The sequence below is a fragment of the Marmota monax genome, unplaced genomic scaffold (assembly GCF_021218885.2).
Source record: "Marmota monax isolate L192 unplaced genomic scaffold, Marmota_monax_Labrador192_F-V1.1 WCK01_AAM20220418_F8-fsc00138, whole genome shotgun sequence".
Classification (NCBI taxonomy): Eukaryota; Metazoa; Chordata; class Mammalia; order Rodentia; family Sciuridae; genus Marmota; species Marmota monax.
The window spans coordinates 1,563,772-1,588,171 of NW_026692763.1; the positions used below are offsets into that span (position 1 = coordinate 1,563,772).

The window sequence follows — 24,400 nt, forward strand, 5'->3', positions numbered from 1 at the left end:
TAATTGTCTAATAAAGGGTCACCTCTGTATCCTCATTCTACTGGCTTTCTCTAAGTATCTCTCTGATGTGGTTCAGACAGTCCAAATACCTAGTCTCATTCCTGGAACAATAAAAAGGATCAACAAATGTTTGTTGAACGAATGATCAAATAAGTAAATGAAGCATTTAGAAAACTGCCAACTGTTATATAAACACTATCATATTACAATCAAACTGTTGAACAGTGAGATCTCAAGGACACTGTGCTGAAGTTCCATTTAAGAAAACATCATTTGACTTATTAGGTGAAAAAAAAAAAAAAGGAAGGTTTTGAAGGTTCTGTGCTCAACCTTAGAAACCTAGCCCCCATACTAGAGAACTACAAAGGACTTCAAGGAGGCAGACACCAAACAATAAGGGTCAAGCAGCTAAACTGGAGCCAGGGAAATGTGACCACTTCACTTCTAAATTTAGAACTCTGTCCAGTTAGATGGAAATAACCATGGTGTGATGGGAATAGTCCACAGTATTACCTACCTGTCCAGGGAGAATTCAATCTACAATCTACAGTGACCCCTATCCAGAGGCAAAATAAATTGAAAACACTGGCTGCTGACTCAGTGAAGCCCACATAAAGTGACTTGGGCTGTGGGTAGGGTGTTGCTTCAGGCTTAGTCTGAAAGAACTGGAATCAACTTGTAATTACTTTTCTGTCCTCTATACAGGAATTTCAGATGCCTGGGATCTCCAAAGAACAAATCTTTTTTAAAAATTTTTATTCTTTAACCTTGGGCTTTTCAGGCTTATAATGACATAATTCCTTAGGGATTTTTACTTTGTTCTATATAATTATTCAAAACAGAATCTTACAGAAATGTAAAATGATTAGGGCTATAATATATTTTTAACTAAGTTCATTTCCATCTTTCACTCTGATTTCTCCCACACTGTGCACCAACACAAAGACCCAAGTAACTGATTTCTTTTCAAATGATATCCTTAGGAAATAGCCCTGGTGTTTAGGAAATACTCTAACAGTTCCAAGAAAAATAAGAGAACACAGTTACAGCAGATAAGGAGTATACTGGGGGTTCTGTTAGGATAAATACAACTTGACATAATCTCCAAGGACAGGTATCCTTGTCCATATCTTATTTATCATATTATACCTACAACTTCCATGATGTAAGAGTCATATTACTATGATACCAAGCATATACTATTAACTTTTCATTCTAAGAGAATTTTCTGTTACATATCTTCAGTACAGAGATAAAAATCAGGAATATGATAAAAATAACTCACTTGATTACTGTCTCATCTATTCATACACTCTCCATTTCTCTGCACCTAAAGTAAAAGTAACTAGTTTGAGGCTGAATTTTTCCATACTAGGGATTGAACCCAGGGCACTTTACCACTTAGCTACATTCCCAGCCCTTTTAATTTTTATTTTGAGACAGGGTCTTGCTAAGTTGCTTAAGGTCTCACTAAATTGCTAAGGCTGGCCTCAAACTTACAATCCTCCTGCCTCAGCCTAAACAGCTGGGATTACATGTATGTGCCACACACCTGGTTTTTTTTATTTTTTTGAGACAGGGTCTTGCTAAGTTGCCAAGACTGGCCTCAAACTTTTGATCCTCCTGCCTCAGTCTCCAGAGTCACTTGGATTATAGGTGTGTGCCACTGCACCCAGCCACATCCATATCAGAGATCTTCCAGGAGTACTGCTGACTTTGAAATTTGGTTGGGAAAAGGCTTCCAGCTCAGAGAAGTTGTACACATATACTTGTAGAGTAAGAAAGTACTTTTTTCTTGCTTCCCATCAATCAATCTTATTTTTGTATTGCAGATCCTTTTTGTTTGCTGCAACCTGGGAGTGAACCAGGGACCAAGTTTTCTCTAAACTATGTTCTACATGTTCCCTCTCCATACCAGCTATTATCTTTCCAAATAAATAAATCTCTGGGTAGTATACTGCAGAGCTGAGCATTCTTCCAGAGGGAGGGGGAAATCCTGCTGCCTGTCTTCACACAATCTGGTTGAGTTCCCAGCATGGCAGCTATGCACAAGATGAGATGACTTTGCAGAAAATTAACACCACACCACTTGCAGTGGAAGATAAGATCTCTTTTTCCATGTCAACTGCTAGGAAAGACAGCAGTGTACAGACTCACTGGAGAAGATGCCGGATATGATAGTGCAAACAAAGTGCGGAAACCACCAAGAAACAGGTATAAGATGTTTAGGTAACCTGTTTATACATTTAATTTTGTTGGATAAGAGGTCCATTCTTTAGAAAACAGAATAGTTGAAAAGATTTTCCTTTGCTCAAAAATATGTGGAAAGATACAGATTTTTGGGCCGGGGATGTGGCTCAAGCGGTAGCGCGCTGGCCTGGCATGCGTGCGGCCAGGGTTCGATCCTCAGCACCACATACAAACAAAGATGTTGTGCCCGCCGAAAACTAAAAAATAGATATTAAAAAAAAAAATTCTCTCTCTCTCTTTCTCTCTTAAAAAAAGAGAAAGATATGGATTTTAAAAATAAAAACTGAGCTAAGAGTGGTGGTACGCACCTATAATCACAGTGGCTGGGGAGGCTGAGGCAGGAGGATGGCCAAGTTCAAAGTCAGCACCAGCAACTTAGCAAGGTCCTAAGCAACTTAACAAGACCCTGTTTCAAAATAATAAAAAAAGACTGGGGATGTGGCTCAGTTGTTAAGTGCCCTTGGGTTCAATTCCTAGTACCAAAAAATAAGTAAAAATTGTAATGATATATAAATGGTGGATACATATCCAAACTCACACAACATATAACACCAAGAATGAACCCTAATGAAAACGATGAACTTTGGTTGTTAAGAATGTGCCAATGTAGGTTCATCAACTGTAATAAACGTTACCACTCTGTTGAATGTTTATTATGGCATGAAAATTGGTATATGGAAAAATTTTTTTCTGCTTAATTTCACTGCAAATCTAAAACTGCTCTAAAATATAAAGTCCATATATGATGTGTGTGTGTGTGTGTGTGTGTGTGTAAAAATAAAAGTAAAAATTAAGCTGGGCACAATGGCACTTGCCTGTAATCCCAGCAATTCAGGAGGCTGAAGCAGGAGGATCACAAGCTTGAGGCCTGCCTCAACAACTTAGTGAGATCCTGTCTCAAACAAACAAACAAAAATGTAAGGGAAATGTAATTCAATGGTAAAGTACTCCTGAGTTCAATCCTCAGTACAAAAACAAAAACGCGGGGGAGCTAGTGGAGGCACAAAATGTGACAAAGACAATCTGTTTTGGTGGTAATCAAATAAGATTTATTGTCATTTAAAATTTCTACAATAAACAAATTATTTTTGTAATAAGAAAAAAAACTCAAAAAGGAAGAATTGTGAAATCATAAGATATATCTACGAGTATAAATGCTTCTTTTGGTGCTGGAGATAGGACCCAGTGCTTCACACATCCTAGGCAACTGCTCTACTACTAAGCCATATCCCCAGCCCACTTGAATGCTTTTGTAGTTGATTAGGGAAATACAATTTTGAGGGGAATTAAATTTTTTAAAAGTACTATTAAAATTTACCAATTGCCCTCAGATATACCATATGAGAAAATGTTAAAAAGGAAGAAATATTAGAGAGGGTGGCAACAGAACTATAAGGAAGTATGACTAGAATAAAATAGGATGACCAATCAGAAATTGGCTGTATTTGATATTTATCATGTCCATATTCTTTGAAGGTACTAAAAATCCAAGCTCAGGGAAGGGGATATATAATACAGAAGCATGGCTCCTGCCTAGCATGCATAAGACCCTGGGTTCAATCTGTAGCATGGCAAAAAAAAAATAAAAATAAAAAAATAAAAAGAATTTTAATTAAAAAAAAAAAGGACACTGAAAGTGACTCAAGTGTAACTATGGTCACTTTCTAATATGAGCTCTTTTTGGTTACAGGCATTTGCCCTTCATAAAAAAACAAAACAAGAGTCAGGTTTCATGGCTACAGTTCGGGGGGAGCAGGGCCCATATGAATGAATGACTTGTAAGTTTTATACAGTTAACACTTAAGATTATTCCCAGCAATATATAAGCATGATATCTTTGAGCCCTCATGGAAGTATACATAAAGGACAGTAAAACTGTAGACACTATGATCTACATAAACCAGTACGTAGATCATACTGACTTTACAAATAGGTCAGTATGATCTACATGCGGAAATGGCAACACATATTAGTCAAGTTAAAGACCTGGAAAAGAAGTTTCCCTCCCAACTCTGAGTAATTTCATAGTTATAATTCAGTATGAATCATTCTAGAGACACACATACCCTAGAATGTCAACAGATTAACTCAGCAGAACCCTTTTACAGCACAAAGTTTAATTGCCCGGTGAAATAAACTCTTAAATACTCAGTAAGATGATCCAGTTTAGTCAGTTGCTATGCATTTATTCCTCTTCTCTCCTGTTTCCCACCTTATAATCTTTTCACAGTTCACAAATGTCCTCATCAGAGAAAGGAAATGAAACACAAACCAGTTGATATAGTTTCTTGTTAACACTTTTGGCCAAAATGTATGGGAAGTAAAAAAAAAAAAAAATGAGGTTCCTATAGCATTCCTCATTGATTTTTAATTATTCTTGTTAACCTTGTTCACTCTACTGGGTACAGATGAAAGCTAGAAGTTTTTAACCTTTGAAAGGAAAATGGGTCTTAGGATATTAGAAGCTTTCTTAATTCATCTGTCAGAGAGATCTCCTTGGGCTAATTATAGGTCACTTAGTGTTCAGGAACTATGAAGAACAATGTTTAGTCACTGATGTTTTGGTAATCAGGAAAAGCATGGGGGGAGGTTTGCTCAAAATGTAGCTACAAAATTGCATATGTTTAAAAATCCAGGGCTGGGGTTATAATTCAGAGGTAGGTGCTTGCCTGCTTGCCTGGCATGTGTGAGTCCCTGGTTTCAATCCCCAGAATCACAAAAAATGAATAAATAAGGTCCAGTGGTCTCTCTGTTATAAATAATTCCCACTTGTTCTGCTCAAATATACATTTGACAGACTTCCAAGAAATATTTTAAAGATCATCCTATTTAGCACTGTATAAAACTATAGCCCACTGGTGTTTTTGATATAAGTACTATGAAAAGCTGATTAAATATTTAACAATCCAGGGGAAGAAAAGGCTAATTTATAGCATTTGCCAATTTCTTTGGTGTAAATATTTCTACTATAGTGAATTTTTTTGTTGTTTGTTTGTTTTTTTGTACCAGGGGTTGAACCCAGGGGTGCTTAACTATGGAGCCACACCCCCAGCCCTTTAAAAAAATATTTTATTTAACCAGGCACAGTGGCACACACCTGTAAACCTAGTGGCTCAGGAGGCTGAGGCAGGAGGATCATGAGTTCAAAGCCAGCATCAGCAAAAGCAAGGTGCTAAGCAATTCAGTGAGACCCTGTCTCTAAATAAAAATACAAAATAGGGCTGGGGCTGTGTCTCAGTGGTTGAGTGCCCCCCCCCACACACTTTTTAAAAAATTTACATACAGGGTCTTGTTAACTTGGTGAGTCTGGCTTGAACTTGCAATCCTCATGCTTCAGTCTACTGAGTCTGCTGGGATTACAAGCATGCATCACCATGCCCAACTTATGGTCAATTTTAATCTACCAGTTTGATGTTACTGAGTGAGAAAGTGGAAGGAGATGAGCATTAGCACACCATTATATCACTTCCACTTTATGATAGATGTATGTATATAACCTTAAAAGCAGAGATTATATTAAAATGCAGTGAAACGACTAGGAAGTGATGAGGTTTGAGTACTTACAATCTTCTTTTTGAATGTAAGTTACATTTTATTTAAATATAATAAAATTAAACAATTACTCCCTCCATCCATCAGTCCATATAGTACTTCAACATACCACTTAAAGTGGTCCTTAAAACTTACCAGGAACACATGCTCAAATATTTGTGTAGGACTATCCATCTGACCAAGGATCACTATCATTTCATTATCTATAAATTCCTTGAATTCTCGCAAGTTACAGACCATCTGCATTTCCAATTCCGTTCGTATCTGAAACAAAGATGACATATTTTACTAATCTCTTTCAAACATGTACCATTTCTAGCCCCACACCTACTGTTATCCCACTCGGAGCCTTGGAACAATGAAGACTTGAGGTCTCTTACCTCTTTGGATGTAATGTTCTCCAAATCCTTCTGCATCATAATCTCCCTTAATTTGGTTTTAATTAGCCTCTCTGTTCGTTCGCGTTCAGTTGGTCTGAAAATAGGGAAGTGATATTTCTTAATCAGGAATTTCAGTATTACCATTTGATTATGTTTCCAGATTGGCAAGCTTTGCCTCTTAAATACATATAGATCCATGAAGAAACAAAGACAAATTTGCTATAGGGAGTGTAGTTTTTAATGGAGAACCATATTCATGCTTCCCTGTGAAGTACCCCTGGGTATCGATAATTGAGCTAGAATACCAAACTGGGTAGACCAGCAGTGTGACCCACTATGGTAGTAGGTCTTCTGTAGCTTAAAATTCCACACTATGCTGATCACTCATTGTGAAGTGAAAACATGAAAGAAGGAAAAGGATCCTGCCTTCTGAATTCAGTAAGGAAACTTCTCTATCTAGAGTACTTTTGTACTAGAGTACTACCTAGAGTACTTTTGTCCAAAATATTTTCCTTTTCATGACAACTCTCACACTACCTCTGTGAAGTTGTTATTCTCATTTTACAGATTAAAAAAACCAAACATGGCACAAGACATACTGATGATCACATACACTGGCAGGAAAATCAGTGTTTAACCTAGTCTAACACTCTACTTGCAGGATTGTGTTGCTTTCCTTCATTTTTCATAAACATAAAATTACTCTTGGAGTTTAATATGAAATCAGACTAAAGAGTTGACTCTCCAATTACCAGAAAAGTATTGGTTCAATGTAACTGGATGTTTCTCTTTAAAGGCACTATTTCATATCATGTAGAATGAGAGTGAGGCTGTCAGAGAGCACTGTCTACTTCATCTTTCTCCCTAACTCAAGAAAGGTATCTACTCTACACCTCCTTATTTGGAGATGGGTAATGGACTAAGCCTTCAGGCATCTTGCCTGCCCTTGGGGCCTACATCCTTTATCACTGGTGGCAAAAATAGCTTCAATAATCTCCAAAGATGGATGCTCTAACCCCACAAACTTGGAGCTCCACACCACTTGGGCTCCTAGCTTTTCACATACACTGCATGATACAGCTAATAACTGTGTCATTTCCCTGTCCACAAGCGAAGGCATCACAGTCTTCACTGGAGTAAAATTCTCATTCATGCTTAATTTTCCTAGATAATTCAAAGTACAAAATAAATGTATAATTTCAGTCTTTTGTTTAAAAGCATATTGGGGGCTGGGGCTGGGGCTCAGTGATAGCACACCTGCCTAGCATGTGTGAGGCACTGGGTTCAATTCTCAGCACCACATATAAATTTAAAAAAAAGGTCTATCAACAACTAAAAAAAATATTTTTTTTTTTTTAAAAAGCATATTGGTAAAAACAAATTTCGCTGAGCACAGTGGTGCATGCCTGTAATCCCAGTGTCTTGGGAGGCTGAGGCAGGAGGATCACAAGTTCAAAGCCAGTCTCAGCAATTTAGTGAGACCCTAATTAATGAAACCCTACCTCAAAAATAAATAAATAAATAAAATAAAAATAATAATTTTAAAAAAAGGCTGAGGATGTGAGTTAGTGGTTAAGTACCCCTGGCTTCAAGCATGAGTTAGACTTCCTAGTTTAGCGATACTTCTCTCAATACTTCAGACTTCCTTGAGACAATGGTTTGGAATAAGTCAGACCTAGGTTTTAATTGCAGCCCTTCTACTTAATTGCTGATGTAAAACTGAACAAGTTCCCTCTTTTCCCTGAGCCTGTTACCTTCTCTATAAAATAAGGACACTAATAATATCTGTCTCCTGATAGAGTTTTATGAGAATTAAATGAGATACCATATATGAAGGGCTTGGCATAAAATTAGATGTACAATGGGAATACCATGCATGTATATTTTCTTCTTCTTCCACTTCCTTGGATTTTAAATATAAAGCTATTCACAGTACAGCACTTTAGTCAATTTTAGCACATATTCTTATATTCTCAGCTTTGTCCCCCCTCTGCCCTCCAGTACTAGGGATTGAACCCAGGGGCACTCTACTGGGCTACATCCCAGCCCTTTTTATTTGTTCATTTATTTTTGAGGCAGTGTCTTACTCAACTGCAGCAGGTCTTGAATTTGTAATCCTCCTGCCTCAGCCTCTGGAGGGTCATGGGGATTATAGGTGTGTGCTCCTGCACCTGGTTCTCAGCATTTTATAGGCTTTTCTCATCACTTTAGGAAGGAGGGTGGGATGAAAAAAGCATTACAACACATATTTCTCTTCATTGATTTCATTGGAAAAAATTGGGGAAATATTTAAAAATACAAAGAAAGTAAAAAAACCTAAAAATTCCTCTATCAGTAATAATACTTTGACCTATAGTTTCCATGTATTTTTTTCTGTGAATATGTAGTCATTTATTGGTGAAATACACCTTAAAATTGGGATTATACTCTACATACTGAGAACTAATATTTAATGGTTATAAGAGGTTATGAGTAATTTTCTTTTCTTTCCTTTTCACGCTTATTTTTATGCTACAGTCTCAAAATCTTCTTTTTCAAAATCAGAAAAAATTGTGAACAGTTTTCTTTTTCTCATGTAAGTATGGTTTAGAATGCACTTCCCTGAGCTAGATGAAACATTCCTCTGAAACACATTAACCAGCTGTAAGCCTGAAATCATGAATAATATTTTTATGAATAATATTATTATGAGATACTAAAAGGGTTAAGGTCATTGAAAAGTAGAGTCTAGTGCCAACAACACCCTGTGCAAAAAAGATTCTAGTGCTTTCTTTAAAAAAAAAAAAATATATATATATATTTTAAAAAACAACGACTTTTTTTATATATATTTTTTAATATTTATTTTTTAGTTTTAGGTGGACACAATATCTTTACTTTGTTTTTATGTGGCGCTGAGAATTGAACCCAGTGCCTCATGCATGCTAGGTGAGCGCGTTACCACTTGAGCCACATCCCCAGCCATTATAATATATATTTTTTTAGATGTTGATGGACCTTTATTTTATTTATTTATTTGTATGAGGTGCTGAGACTCGAACCCAGTGCCTCACACATGCTAAGCAAGCGCTCTACCACTGAGCCACAACTCTAGCCCCTCTAGTGCTTTTTTGACTGTTTCTTGCATACAATTCTTGGATATTTCACCTTTTCTAATAAAAGTTATTTATTAGACTATTATCTGCATTGACCTCATTTTTTTTTCTTAAAAATCACGAACTGTTTTGGCAAGACTTTAGAAATCTTAAGACAAATCCTGACTGTAAGATCAGATAGTATATAACTACTTTTCTTTTAAGCTGTAGAATACCTTGTAAGTGCAGAAAGACCAATTCAGAGAAAAATAAACACCCTACTTAATTTCCAAAGCAGGAACTAAGTGTAAAAAAATTTCCAAAATAGTCACAGAAGTTTCAACGCATAAACCTAAAAAGGAAATAAACATCAGCTCCACCTTAGGCCTTCATCCAACTCACAGTGCACCAGGGAGATTTAATAAAATCTCACTGACAAGGACTTTTAAGGTAATGGTGGAGTAAGACACTTGACTGATAGGATGTTCTAAAATTTTTTTTAAACAGTAATAAGTTCAAAATCAGCTTAGAACCTATGTATTCTTTCAAATTGATTGGAAACATCTTGTTAAGTATGACAGACATCTAAGTTTCTTGCCATTAATTTGCTTACCTAGTATTCCTTTCACAGACAAAGCAAACACAAACTTCAGCCTAACTCCTTTAAACTCAGATTTCAAATTAGTAGAATCTGAATAACTGATTTGATGGTATTGCAATTCTTGATTGTGGAGCCTCCACTGTACTCAGGTGTGAAATTCTTCATGCCTTTGCAGGCAGCAGAATTAACAGGGTTGATGAGTGTGGCAGAGATATGATGTAGATAGTGTCTAATAAAAGTGGATAAGATTGATTCCTAAAGATAAGAAATCAGGGAGGAACATGCTGCCTAGCACAGAACAGAGAGGACCTCCCCAACTCTCAGCAAGCTACTTACATGTCTGTGAAGAGAGCTGGAGAGTCAGGCCGATGGGACTGCACATCCTGCATAGCATTCCATTCATTGACTGAGGATTGATCCGAGTTGATATGGCTCTCGTAATAACTTACCCAGGTGAGAAAAAGGCTGCCTGGGTAGTAGTTATGCATTCTGGCTACTTCACAAGCCTTGTGTAAACTCTGTAGAGCAGACCTGAAAGATACACTGGGAAATGAGCACCGTAGAATGGTGGGGTACTAAAAGGCCAATAACCCATGTGTATCTCAAAGTCTTCTGATTTTTAAATTCTATAGCATTTGACCTCTAGAGAATCTACTCCCTGGAATTCAAGATCCTCTAATCCTGATGACATGGGTATTGCCCATATTATTTAGACATTTACTAAAAGATATGATGTATCCTTAACATTGGGGATGGGGAAGAGACTAACAATCCATTAGTGAAAAAGATCTAGGTACCTATAGAGCTCATGATCATATAGTTGGAACCACACTGGGGCTGTATCACTAGAAAACTAAAGATCTCAACAATACTACATAAAGATTTCTTCCTCCTGACATAGAGATTATGAAACAGCATACATTTCCCCATGATTCCTGGAGGCTTCACAGAGATCACATACATAGATGTCCCTAAGCCATGAGGACATCCCTTCAATATCCAGAAAGTACTTATTTAATGATGTTTTATCATTTATGGTGATTTGGTCTCCTAGTTTTTAAAAACCATTTATTCATACACATGAAATACCTTCTAAGAACAGCTTTGGTTATTCTTTTTTTGGTACTGGGGATTGAACCCAGGGACACTTAACCACTGAGTCACATCCCTAACCTTTTTTATTTTTGAGACAGGTCTTGCTAATTGCTTAGGGCCTCACTAAATTGCTGAGGCTGGGCTGGAACTTTTGATCCTCCTGCCTTAGTCACTAAAACTGCTAGGATTATAGGCATATGCCACTGGGCCTGGCTCAGATTTGAACTTTGGTTAGTCTGAGACTTCTGATTCTGAACTCCCATGAAGGGTAAACAAAACTGAAAAGTATTTTTTGGTTATATGCTTGGGAAGAACTTAAGTCAGAATTGGCAGAAAGTAAGTTACACAGGAACAAAGACCTTTCAATGTTTTGTTTATTGATGTATTTGAAGTACCTAAAAGAAGGCTCAGCTCATTGCTGGAGCTCAATTAGTATCTGTCAAATAAAATGTCTTTTTTTTTTTTAATTTTTTTTTTTAATATTTATTTTTTAGTTTTCGGCGGACACAACATCTTTGTTTGTATGTGGTGCTGAGGATCGAACCCGGGCCGCACGCATGCCAGGCGAGTGCGCTACTGCTTGAGCCACATCCCCAGCCCAAATAAAATGTCTTAATGCTATAAATTAATGTCTCTCTCCTAAAGGACAGTTATATAAAACTCTGTGGTCAGTCTGTTTACATCTTTTTCTTAAAAATGTCTTTTAATTTATTTTTCATACCATTTATCCTTTAATTTATAGCCTTTATCAACATCTTTCCATATCAATATTCTTTTTTTAAAAATATTTTTTTTAGTTGTAGGTGGACACAATATCTTAATTTTATTTGTTTATTTTTATGTGGTGCCAAGAATCAAACCCAGTGCCTCATGCATGCTAGGCAAGTGCCCTACCACTGAGCCACAACTCCAACCCCTCAATATTCTTAAGTTAGATCATTTTCTATGGCTGCATAATATTCAATAACATATGTATCATAAATTAACTGATCTTTATTTTTCATTTAAATTGTTTTCTATTTTTTGCTATTATTAGAACATCAACAATCATTCTTATATATATCTTTGCACACACCCATAGTTATTACTGCAGAGTAAATTCTTAGTAGAATTCCTAGGTCAAAGGGCATGCAAAATGATAAGGCACATTGGCAAATCACTCTTCAGAAAGGTTTTCCCAGTTTATTCTTCTATCAATAGCATATGATTGTCTATTCCTTAAATCCTTGTCAATTCCATATTATATAAATTAAAAATTTTTAATAGTCCATTTTTATTAAAGATTGTTGTTTAAAAATAAAGTTGCAGAATCTTTAAAAATGTGTTCTATTACTCAAAGTAAGCCAAATTCTTAGAGAATTTGTTTTATTATATAGATTCAAAGGTAGGGGCCAGTTTAGTGTGATATACAGGATAATTAATGTTTTCTTCCTCTAGGAAATACAAGCTAACACAGTGAGGAATAGTCAGTCTACTTCAGAACATCAAAGCTTGATGTAAGGTTATTACTTGAATTAAGACTGCTTTGTAGTCCTTCCCAAAATATACCTAAAAATACCTCATTTATGGTCCCTATCTCTCTATTTATTTATTTTTGGTACTAGGGAGCTAATACATAGCAGTAAGGTGTTCTAGACTTGGCTCTTAAGACTGCTAAGTAACTTAGTCAATGTGTTCCTATAAAACTCAGTTTTAATCTGCTGTATTTGATCCACTGTCTCCACCAGAGCCTAAGAATACCTCTAGATTTCACTTGTAGACCAATGCTCAAGGCCTTCCACTGTGACAATTTAAAAATTGCACTTTTAGGTCATCTTTAACTGTGATGGCCAAACCGATGACAAAAATCCTAAATAAAGCACACAGCATTTTAACAGTAAATTGGACCTTTCAAATATTACTTCTCACAAAGCATTACTCTAATAACATATTTTAAAACACTTATAGAATAGCAAAAAAAAAAAAAAACAAAAAAAAAAACACTTTTTGTAGAGGTATTAAAAGTCATCTTACCACATTGCCTGCACAGATACAGGTTTGAATATGTGAACTCTATTATCTGTTGACACGCTGAACCCACTAAGGACAAAAGAGAATAAAACAAAAATTCACAAATAAGGGTAAATTAGTTCAGTTTTGAGTTTTCAAGCCTGTTTTCTGGGCTAGCAATAGCTGGTTCAATAGAAGGAATTACCAAGTACATCACTTAGAAGTTAACTAAGGCTTGACTGAAAAGCTTCAATAAACTGGTAGGCAATTAAAAGTTTCCCAGTTGTAGATATGGTCAAACTCTTCTTCTGTATATTTCCATTTGGAAGTCTTCTGGGTTGTTAGCAAACCTGACCCTGGTTTTATAAACTGGAGCAAACATCTTAGGCTCTTGGGGACACATTCTAAAAACACCAGAAGGTGGGGGTTGGAAGGGTCAGTGGAAGGAACTGGCACAGGAAAGAGTTATACTGTAGGCTGACAGCTGGCAGAGGCTGCAAGAGGTTATTTGAAACAGAACATATCCTCTGGGAGGGCATTGCAATAGCCTACAAGCTCAGATTAAAGAGTGAGCAATAAACTACTCCTTCTTTATCTGGCTGACTACGGTAGGAATAAGTAAGAAACTGGAAAGTTGTATTTTTACTTTACTTTACAAAACAGGAATTTAAAAGCACCTACTGAGCTACTGACATGTTTGTTCAGTCGGGCATACTGGGCCTCCCACTCAGTTGACTAGTTCACTTGGCTTTCTGAAGGAAAATTAAAAGGGAAAGCACTTACCCATCACCATCCAAATGAATTAGGGTGTCACTCCAGAGAGGCAGGACTAAGCCCATGGTACAAGTGCTACTGCAAGACAAGAAGCAGTCCATAAATTATTTCCTGCTATTTGGGAAGCTATCTTTGTTTATTAACTCTCTTAACACAAAACATAAACTCCTAAGCTCTAAATTTTGGCACGAGTGTTAAAATTTCTATTGTATTATTATTAAAATTTCTACATATCAAAATGTAATTAATAAAGATTTGTGTTCAAATTAGAAAAAAATAAACAACACAACTTAATAAAATAGTACTTGGTATCTGTGTACTGAACTACCATGGACAAACGCCAACAATCGTAAAAGGATAGCCCTAGAATTTTGGGCCCTGGGGATGTTGCTCAGTGGTAGAGTGCTTGCCTAGCTAGCAAGGTTGAGGTCCTGAGTTTGATCCAGAACACTGAAAAACAAATAATAAAAACCCAAATAAAACACAATTTCAATTACATCCTAGTCCAAGAAGGAAACCAGGCTTTAAGTGAATGGTATAGGAAGCCATGGATTCCCAACTGACTATGTGTTCTATCCCATCCCTTCTCTGGACAACTGTTACCTATGCCAGACTTTTGTCACTTTATCTCAAGACTGTCCCAACAGTTTTCTATTCTTTTAAAGGCTCCTGTACCTGATCCCTCCCAATATATCTAGAGAGGCAGCATGATGTAGTAGAAAGAACACTGAATGTGGGAGGTGAACAACGCAGTGTAGTTAAGAGCATGGGCTCTGGTACTAACTGTATAACCTCAGGCTAATGATTTTATTGTTTTGTGTCCAAGTCTCTTCACCTGTAAATCTGAGATAAAAATACTTTCATAATTGACTGTTTTAAGATTAAATTAGATAAACAAAAAATGCAAGCAAGAATACCTAAAACACAATAATTTCTACTTACTAAGTATCTACTGTGACAAAATACCTCGATTTGATCTCCTTCAAAATTATAACTCCCTCTGACAAGTTGTTTCACCTCTTTCAGCCTTCAATTTATTCATCTTTAAATGCAGGTAACAAACTAAACTTTTATACAGTTAAAGATTTAAAACATGTAAAGTAATACGATACATGTGAACGTACTGTCCTATAAGACAAATGTTGAATATGAATCTATGGTAGATGCTCTACTATATCTGAAAGTGATACAGGGGGGTATTGAACAGCATTGTGTAAATGATTTAAAAACAACAGAAGAATACTGAGGTCAAATTTTTGGAATTACTATATGGCTAAAGAAGGCTTGCCTCTAGCTGGGCTGTTTGCTATACTCGCTGGCCCTGTTACTCAAAATCCTATTAGTGATTCTAGAGCTTAAGACAGTCAAATCAAGACTGAAATAGCTTGTCTGCATTGGAACCCTTGGTCTGAACACCAGAGGTGCAGCTATCATGAAGGAAATAGATATCTTTTTGTTGAGTAGATGAGTGAGCACATGAAAATTTGTTTTGAAATAGTTTCCTAAGGTAGAATGGGGTTACTTTTTAAATAGTTTTTTGTTTTTTATTTAGTGAGTGCTTAGCTAGGTTCCTAGCAACAAAACAAATTTGGAGGATAAATATAAAGCCAGTGACAAATCTAGAAATTAAGTGACTACAGGAGCTCCAGGAGTATGACCTATGAACTGGTGATCAAATAGCAGTCAACCTTTTGACAAGTAACAATGATATGTAGGAATCAACATCACATTTTCAGCTGGTATTCAGGTTTGAGTGTTTTGTTTTTAAAATATTAAGTAGCAGTTTTTCCACACAACTGAAAGGAGAAGCCTGAATTAGGCACAACTGATTGTGTGTGTGTGTGAGTGTGTGTGTGTGTGTGTGTGTATGTATTTTGCAATGCTGGGGACTGACCCAGGGCCTCACACATGCCAGGTAAGCACACTACTGCTAGAAGACAACTTCAGCCCTTTTTAAAAATCTCCTTTTTGAGACAGCTAAGTTGCTGAGACTGGACTCAAACTTGCATTCATCCTGCCTTAGCCTTCCAAATTGCTTGATATTACAGGCATGCACCACTACAGCTGCCTCACACCTGGTATATTTACATAGTTTACCTGAGTCTCATGAGATTTTTCTCCACTAAAGTACAGTTATTTATTTTAGTAGATACTCATTCCATTCAACAAACATTTCAAGATATTATGGATACAGAGATTTAAAACTGAAATTAGACAACAGAAGCTTTATTAGTTTATAACTTGAAATACACATGGTATACTTTAGAAACCAAAGTTATGATGTATATTTTAAAAATTTATTACTTAAAAAATACAGGATAATACTTAAGATGGGCTAAAGAAACGGTGACAAACATTTTAAGAACTATTTATACTTGTTATAAACAATCTGGGTTCTATTTTGGTTTAATATAATTTTGAAACATTAACCTATGATGTTCTAAGATATGAAATGATACAAATTCCTTTAATAGCAATTAAGATAGAAATGACATTTGATTACCTGATCACAAGAATTCTGAAGTAGGCAGCATTTCTCTTACTGTATAAGAGGTTCACTTGAGCAGAAGATGTATGGGAATTTCATAATGTCAAGTTTATCAAACAGAATGAAAATCAGTTTCTAACTTTTCATGTCCCATTTTGTCTTCTACAAACTAAAATTTCCTTTTGTTAATGGCAATTGTTAGATGTAATTCAGGCAAGACTATTACAGCAGATAGATGTGGTTCACTGAGTAATAGTTATTGGGCCTCCTTTAGCATTCTTTCTGAAAAGTTTAGGACAAAATGAAAGAGATTGCTAAACATCTGATTGCTCACACTTGGGGTCAGGAAAATCTGCAATTACTGCCTTCTCTCTCTAGGGGAAGACTCAATTGAAGTATCCATGCAGCTCTAGCTCCTGTTGCATGGGGTTTCTAAGAGAAAGGTCAGGGACACCTGAACAAAAGGGAATATGAGATAGTGCAGCACTGTCCAACTGCACTTTCTGAAATAATTCAAACATTCTATACATGCACTGTCCCATATGGGAACCGCTAGCTACATAAGACTATTGAGTACTTGAAATATGGCTAGTTATGACACAGAAACTGAAATTTTATTTATTTATGTAACATCATTTCAGTTTTGAGTTACAGATGGACAGATATCTTTATTTTATTTATTTCTATATGGTGCTGAGGATTGAACCCAGTGTCTCACACGTGAGAGGCAAGCTCTGCACCACTGAGCTACAAACCCAATGCTTATTTTATTTTTTATTTATTTAAATAGCCACAGATGGTTAGTGCTCACAGTACAGATCTATAGAGACAAAAAACAAAACCAGAAGTCCTAAAACCCTAATGAATGTAGACAATGTGAACGCTCTTACAGAAAAGTAGTTACTTAAAAATCTATTAGGGCTGGGTACAGTGGGGCATGCCTGTAATCCCAGCAGCTTGAGAGGCTAAGACAAGAGGATTGGAGTTCAAGGCCAGTCTGAGAAATTTAGCAAGGCTCAAAGAAAATTAGTGAGACCCTGTCTCAAATTAAAAAACAAAAAGGAGGCTGGGGATGTGGTTCAGTGGTTTAGTGCCCCTGGGTTCAATTCCCTATACCAAAAAATAAAGAAAAAAAATTTAAGGTAACACCAGAAATTGAAACTGCAGGAGAAAGCCTAAATATGTTTACAAGCCTATGTAAATTCAAAGCATACAATTAAATGCTGTTAAGTGGTATATGCTAACAATTCTAGACTTGTGATCCCTATGAATCAACAAGTCATTTTCAGGATGATTTCTATGTACAAGCTCAACATTGGTTTGTGAAATTAGTGATTTCCCTCCAACCCTCCCCAATATAAGGACAATAGGAATCACTTCTATTCTTCTCACTTTGTGGCTAAATTTCCCCAGCCTGGGTCACACCCCTAGCTATTCTACAGTTCCATTCTAGTCCTGAACCAGGAAGTCAATGCTTTGAGACATCTGGCAGGATTTCCTGAAGCTTATTATCTCAGAGTGTATAGAGATCTGCTTAGCAGCTGCATTCCACAATCTTCCCAAGGTTCCTCCAGAAAAAAAGTGTGAAAATAAAAAAGCCTCAAACCTTATGGACACAAAAAAGCCAAGCTCTGTGTTAATCACAGAATGTGAAGTACAGCTAACTCCAAAGTTGCATTATTTATTTTTGGGGGGGAATACCGGGGATTGAACTCAGGGGAACTCGACCACTCCTGAGCCACTGGGATTACAGGTGTGCACCACCATTCCCAGCCTTATTGGATTATTATAAAAGGTTCTGCTTTGAGTTTAAGAAACCATTCTCTCTCCTTTAACTTTGAAGAAGAAAAAGGTAGGCATACAATTTGCTAAATGTAATATTTAAGACCATGGATAAATTCATGAGACTGGATCTCTTTAAACCCATGATCTCTGGTACATTACCACAAAGGACATGTGTCCTACAATCACCAAACACATTTAGGAAGCTTTGTTCTGCAGTTTTGACTTTTGGTGTTACCTAAAAAACAGATCTTTCAGTAACTATTGTTCTGTGAGAAAGCCTACCTTGTCTACATTCATTAGGATTTTAGAATCTCAGTTTTGGTTTTTATTCTCTAGATTTGTCCTTTCTAATACAGTTGCCACTAACTACATGTGGCTATTTAAATAAACAAAAAATAAAATACAACGATGATACATAATTAAATAAAGTTAAAATTTCAGTTTCTCCGTCAATAAAGTAGATGGCCATGAAAAAGCAGCTTTTCTTTTGAAGAGATAAATTTAATCATTTGCTTTATAACATTACTACTTAAAGATAAGAGAAAGGTAAGGAATAAGTGATAAATTAGAAATGTACAACCAAACACATTCACTAAACATGCCTGTCTCTCAAGACTTGCTAAGATGCTTTCGTATTCTTTTATTTTATGCCTTGAACTTTAAGATATTTTTGTGATAGCTCAAAAGGTAACTAGAGAGCTGGTGGCGGGTGGTATACACCTGTAATCCCAGCGATTTGGGAGGGTGAGGCAGGAGGATTGAAAGTTCAAAGTCAGTCTCAATAACTTAGTGAGACCATTTCTCAAAATAAAAAATAAAAAGGATTGGAGATGTAGTTCAGTGGTTAAGCATCTCTGGGTTCAATCCCTATTCCAAAAGGGGCGGCAGTGGGGGGAGTACAGGAACAGGTTATTTAAAAAGGAGTTTTTCACATCCCCTTTTTTTGTGGTACCATACCTGTCATTAGAAGAAAAATCCATTCCTAGGACGATGCTTTCTTCAGTATCTTGTCTACCATTAGTTGAAACTACTACCATATAGCGTGTTCGATTCTGGTAAGTACTTTCCAGTCTTACAGCCTGGTGGTTAATAGATGACAAAAAAAAATATGAGATTTAGAAGAGGAAATTTTAGATCATTTAACTCTTCTGCATCAGCATCTTAAAGCATACCAATGGAGGCAGCAGAACAACTAGTTAGGAGACCTAATTCAAATCTCAACTCATGATAGTCATAAAACCTTTGGTAAGTTGCTAAATTAATTGGAGGGAGATATAATAATACTTACCTATTAGGTTTCAAGAATCTTACAAAATAATGCATGTAAAGCATAGTGCCTGGCATATAGCAAGAGATCAATAAATTTCTGCTATTAGTATAATATATAATAATAGTTGCCAGAGAAATGTTCAAAAGATGGAAGAGGGGAGAATGAGGAATATGAATGTGAATACTGGTCTCATAGATGTAATTTCTACAAATAATTATAATATGAAGCAAACTACTAGCATTATCCAAGGGGTTACTTACTATGCTTTATTAAAGTTTTGCACATTTATAAAGTACAAGATATTCTTCTTTAGTTTCAATAGTAATTAAAGGAGATTCCTTTTTCAGAAGCTTCTCAAATTATTTTTCATCAAAAGTTTTCATCGCTTTTTAATTTTTAATTTTTTGGCATCAGGGATTGAACCCAAGGGCACTTAATCACTGAGCCTGATCCCTGATCCCCAGCCCTTTTTTGTATTTTATTTAGAGACAGGGTCTCGCTTAGTAGGGCCTCACTAAGTTGCTGAGGCTGATTTTGAACTCGAGATCCCCCTGCCTCAGTCTCCCCAATTGTTGGGATTACAGGTGTGAGCCACCGTGCCCGGCTTAGCTCTTTGCTTATTTTTTAAAGGGGCTTCCAAGAAATGTGAATAGACAGGATCTTAGATGAAATTAGGATTTACTGTTGGTGTAATGATGGTACTGTGGTTACTATACCTTTATACTTGAGTATCTGCAATGAAATGACAGTGTCTGAGCTTTACTTTAAAATGTTCTGATGAGAAAAGAAAGAAAAAAGGTGAGGAGATAGATGAAAGAATTCAGGCAAAATGTTGGCAGAGTTTTTAAAGCTGAGTACTGAGTACATAAAGATATGTTTTCTACTTTGATATGTTTGGAAATTTTCTTAATAAGATGTTCAAAAAGATACTGAATAACCTTAAAAAATAAGGTAAAAGCCAGACATGGTAGCACATGCTTGTAATCCCAGAGACTCAGGAGGCTGAGGCAGGATGATTTCAAGTTCGAAGCCAGCTTCAGCAAATTAGTGAGACCCTGTCTTAAAATTAAAAAAATAAAAAATAAAAAGGACTGGGGATGTAGGTCAGTAGTAAAGTACCCTGGGGTTTAATCCCCAGTTCTTCCTCTCCAAAAAAAAAAAAAAGAAAAGAAAATGTCTTCTAGGCAACACTCATTTGAAATATTTACAATACACACATTGTGTATACAACAGTTCAAGGGCTGAAGAATCAATGATGGAAAAGAGAGATGTATTCTCTTCCCTCACGTAATGAATAGTCATTCTACTCTTTTTGTTATTTGTTGTTAATAGTAGTAATAGTAGTAGTAGTAATACAGATCATTTGAAGCAAGGAATATGTACTCTGAAGGCAATTTCACCTGTATAAGCCCCTATACCTCTTTTCAGAAGAGAAACAGTAAGTTCTGATCCATTAGTTGGCTCAAGATAGTTGTTAAAAATTCGACAGAAATTTCTATTGGAATTCTTTTAGTACTGCTCTTCTTAGAGTCTTTCTCCTTAACTAGGTCACCATTCTAAGGTCAGGCAAAGAGAAAAACCCATAACTACACAGCTCAAGTGATCTATTTAGCAAGGCAGAGGTGAGACTCCCCTGGCTATCTTTGTGTCTCTATTCTGATATTCCTAGGAAAAGTTAGGGAAGTACAAGCAGCATAAGTGGCCACATTAAGGCCTATTTCTAATAAAAGCTGATATAATAAGAATATAAGGCTCATTACTCTGATGCCAAATGTAGAAGACAACTGTACTGCTGACTTTATGCTGCATGATGAACAGAGCATTCAAAACCAAATTAACTCATGAGAAGCTAAGAGAAACTAAAATTTAAATGGACTAAGATCTAGATCCAGTTGGTTGAAATAATAGGAGGAGCAGTAAACACACAGAGCTATAATAGCAGTGGCACTCAGCACTGACTGACTGTAGAAATACTCTAAAACATGTTAAATTAACCAGAAAACTTGGTACAGGTAAACTAGAATTTCTTATAAACAAGACTTCAGATATTGTTATATATTTAACCTTGGGCATGCCTTGGCAAGCTCTGAGCTAACTGTTCAGTTTCTTGCATGTGTTAGAGGCTCTTTTATTCTCTGTCAAGGCTCTAAGAATTTCCGGCAAGACTCAAATACAAATGGCATGGGAACAAATGAACTGTGTTTCTGACAAATTATCTACAGTTACTATATCAATCAGTGGCAATTGATTGGCCAAGTCAAAGCTGATAAAAGGAAAAAAATAATCTTCATAAATATTACATATAAAGTAAGTTATCAGGTTAAGTCGGGAAGAGTTTTTTGGTAAGAGATATACAGTACAAACATTAGCTGTCTCTTGTTAAAAGTATTTATATCTGTCTATCTATCTGTCTTACAGTATGGGGGGACTAAACCCAGGGGTGCTTTACTACTGAGGGCCTCAAACTTGTGATCCTCCTGCCTCAGCCTCCTGAGTCTCTGGGATTACAGGCATGCACCACTATGCTCAGTTATTTATTTTTTTATTTCTAATATCAAGTGCCATTTCAAATGCTTTTTGAGGGGCTGGGGGTTACTGGGGATTGAACTCAGGGGTACTCAACCACAAAGACACACTCTCAGCTCTATTTTTGTATTTTATTTAGGGACAGGGTCTCACTGAGTTGCTTAGCACCTCGCTTTTTGCTGAGGCTGGCTTTGAACTCACGACCCTCCTGTCTCAGCCTCCCGAGCCACTGAGATTATAGGTGTGTATCACTGTGCCCAATTAAGTGCCATTTCAAATGTTTGACTCTCTGTTGCTTAATCTAATTATAACAGAAAACCTAAAACATCACAGGAAAGGACCTAGCCATTTCACACTGACTTATGCTTGAATTACAGGCACATCTTAGATCCATTCAATTTTAAATATCTTATGTGGAAGAACAGCACCTGAGCATTCTTGGAATTTGATCACAGGCCTCTAATAATATCTAAAGAAACATTATAAATGCTGTAATGTATAGTTAATAAATTTTTACTAAAAAGAAGTGAAACTTTAGTTAGGAGGTCAGAAGTCATGACATTAATCCTAAGTCAAAGAATAAGATGAAATATTCAAAAAACAAACAAAAACAACAAACTCTAAAATGTCACAGGTTAGAATGACACTTTAAAATTTTCTTTTAAGCTTCAAGATCCTAGGTTGAAGAATTAAATAAAATTCTATGGGCCATAAGCATAAAGAAACATTTAATATGCCCCTCTCCACACTGTTTAAGGTTTCTGAAAGAAACTTTAAACCTCCCCTTTGTTGGGGAGATTAGTGAAAAAAAATCTAATTTATCAAGTCAATCAGAGAAATGAACTTTAAAGTGGCAGTTTGTATATAATATCCTTCTACTGAAAATTGGAGCATTTACAATGTTTCGTCAGTCCCTAGTACTTAGAAATAAAATGACTGGGATAGGACAAATGAGATGCATTTAATTAACAAAATAAAATTCTCATTGAAAAGAATACTAAAATCCTTTCTAATTTTCCAAACCAAACAATTATCCCTGATTTTAAAATATGACAGCAATAGCACAATTGAGGTAATGATTTCAAGAAAGTTCATTTATTGCCTAACTTTGAAATTCCAATTCCAAGTTTCAGTGAACTGATCCAGCAATATTAGGACTGAAGTAAGTCTGAGAAGTTATCTCCTGCCCCTACTTATTCCTAAAGATGAGCACCCAATCTATTTTTAAAGCTCATCTTTCAAATAATGTTAAAACTTCCCCTAGTATTTAATTTTTATTAAAGGCTTAAGCTAAGTATAAGCAGTTTAGAGTCCACCTGGTCCAAGAGTTTATCTCATTAGTATTATCTAATACCCATAAATAGTCTTTCTTGGGCTTACACTGCACCTTTGCCTTTAATTTCTTTTCACCAAGAGTCTTACATCATGCCCCTGCATGCAATGTTTATCTTTAATGAAGCCACATTATGAAGACCCAATGTCTAGACAGGCAACTCACCCAATTCATCAGAAAGAAAGGTTTCAAAAGTATGTAAATATTAAGTTCTAGCCAAAAGAGCAAAACAAAGTCAATAGCTAAGATTAAAATAGACTTCAGATGTGACCCAAATAAATTAAACAATACTGTCTTAAAAAGAAATAGGTTAGAATTTGAGGAAGTCTCTAGGTTTCTTAAATTAAAAAATAATCCATAAATAATATTTACTGTAGTCATTAAAAGCCATGATTTAAGAGCTAGGGGTATGGCTCAGTGGTAATGCATTTGCCTAGTATGCACAAGGTCCTATGTTCAATGTTGAGCACCACCAAACCACCACTTCCATAATTTATTCACTGATATGGAAAGATATTCATGACAAACTGTGACTAAAGAAAAAAGCAGGTTAGAAAATAGTATTTATCTTATTTTTGTATTTAAAACTAAAACCAAAACCAAACAGCACTGGGTGAGGTGGCACATGCCTGTAATCCCAGAGACTTGGGAGGCTGAGGCAGCAGGATCAAAAATTCAAGGTCAGCCCGGGCAATTTAGCAAGACTTCATACTAAAATAAAAAGGGTTGAGGATGTAGCTCAGTGGTAGAGTGGCCCTGGGTTTGGTCCTCAGTATCACAAACAAAAAACAGCAATGTGCTCCCTTGCATGTTCACTTATTGTGCTCTCTCTCTGCCCCTTTCATTAAAAAAGATCAAAAAAAGACTGAAAGGAAGCTGGGCATGTTGGCCCACACCTATAATTCCAGCTACTAGGGAGGCAGAAGCATGAGGATCTTAAGTTTGAGGTCATCCTCAGCAACTTAGTGAGACCTCGTATCAAAATAAAAATTAAAAAGGGCTGGGGATGTAGCTCAGTGGGGTTAATCCCCAGTATTATCAAAAACAAACAAAAAAATCTTGAAGGATACTTATCCAAATTGCTAAGAATGATTTTCCCAGAGTATATGTTTTTTCAGGACATGGTGATTTCATGTTTACATCTTTCTGAATGATTTGATTTAGGGGAAAATCAATAACAACAACAACAAAAAACCACATTATATTCTTAGCAAAAAATCAATTCAGGGGCTGGATAAGGCTGGCTCAGTGGTAGAGCACTTGCCTGGCATCTTTGATAATGT

At 36.2% G+C, this 24,400-nt stretch overlaps 1 protein-coding gene and 1 long non-coding RNA gene across 7 annotated transcripts in view; one reads left to right on the top strand and one right to left on the bottom strand.

Moving 5' to 3' along the window:
• Positions 1-24,400, top strand: part of LOC124094241 (uncharacterized) — a 92,280-nt gene that overhangs the window by 39,947 nt on the left and 27,933 nt on the right. The window lies entirely within an intron of this gene.
• The window catches only part of Ssh2 (slingshot protein phosphatase 2), a 262,197-nt gene that overhangs the window by 36,564 nt on the left and 201,233 nt on the right, over positions 1-24,400 (bottom strand). For 4 of the 6 annotated variants that reach the window (XM_046446879.2, XM_046446875.2, XM_058580064.1 and 1 more), the window contains 6 exons: positions 18,946-19,067; positions 13,725-13,793; positions 12,966-13,031; positions 10,194-10,388; positions 6,183-6,276; positions 5,938-6,066 (listed from right to left, as the gene is read on the bottom strand). In XM_046446879.2, coding sequence (XP_046302835.1) covers positions 5,938-6,066; positions 6,183-6,276; positions 10,194-10,388; positions 12,966-13,031; positions 13,725-13,793; positions 18,946-19,067 — 675 coding nt within the window. The remainder of the gene's footprint in view (positions 1-5,937; positions 6,067-6,182; positions 6,277-10,193; positions 10,389-12,965; positions 13,032-13,724; positions 13,794-18,945; positions 19,068-24,400) is intronic. The other 2 variants (XM_046446876.2, XM_046446878.2) reach the window with 1 other exon arrangement.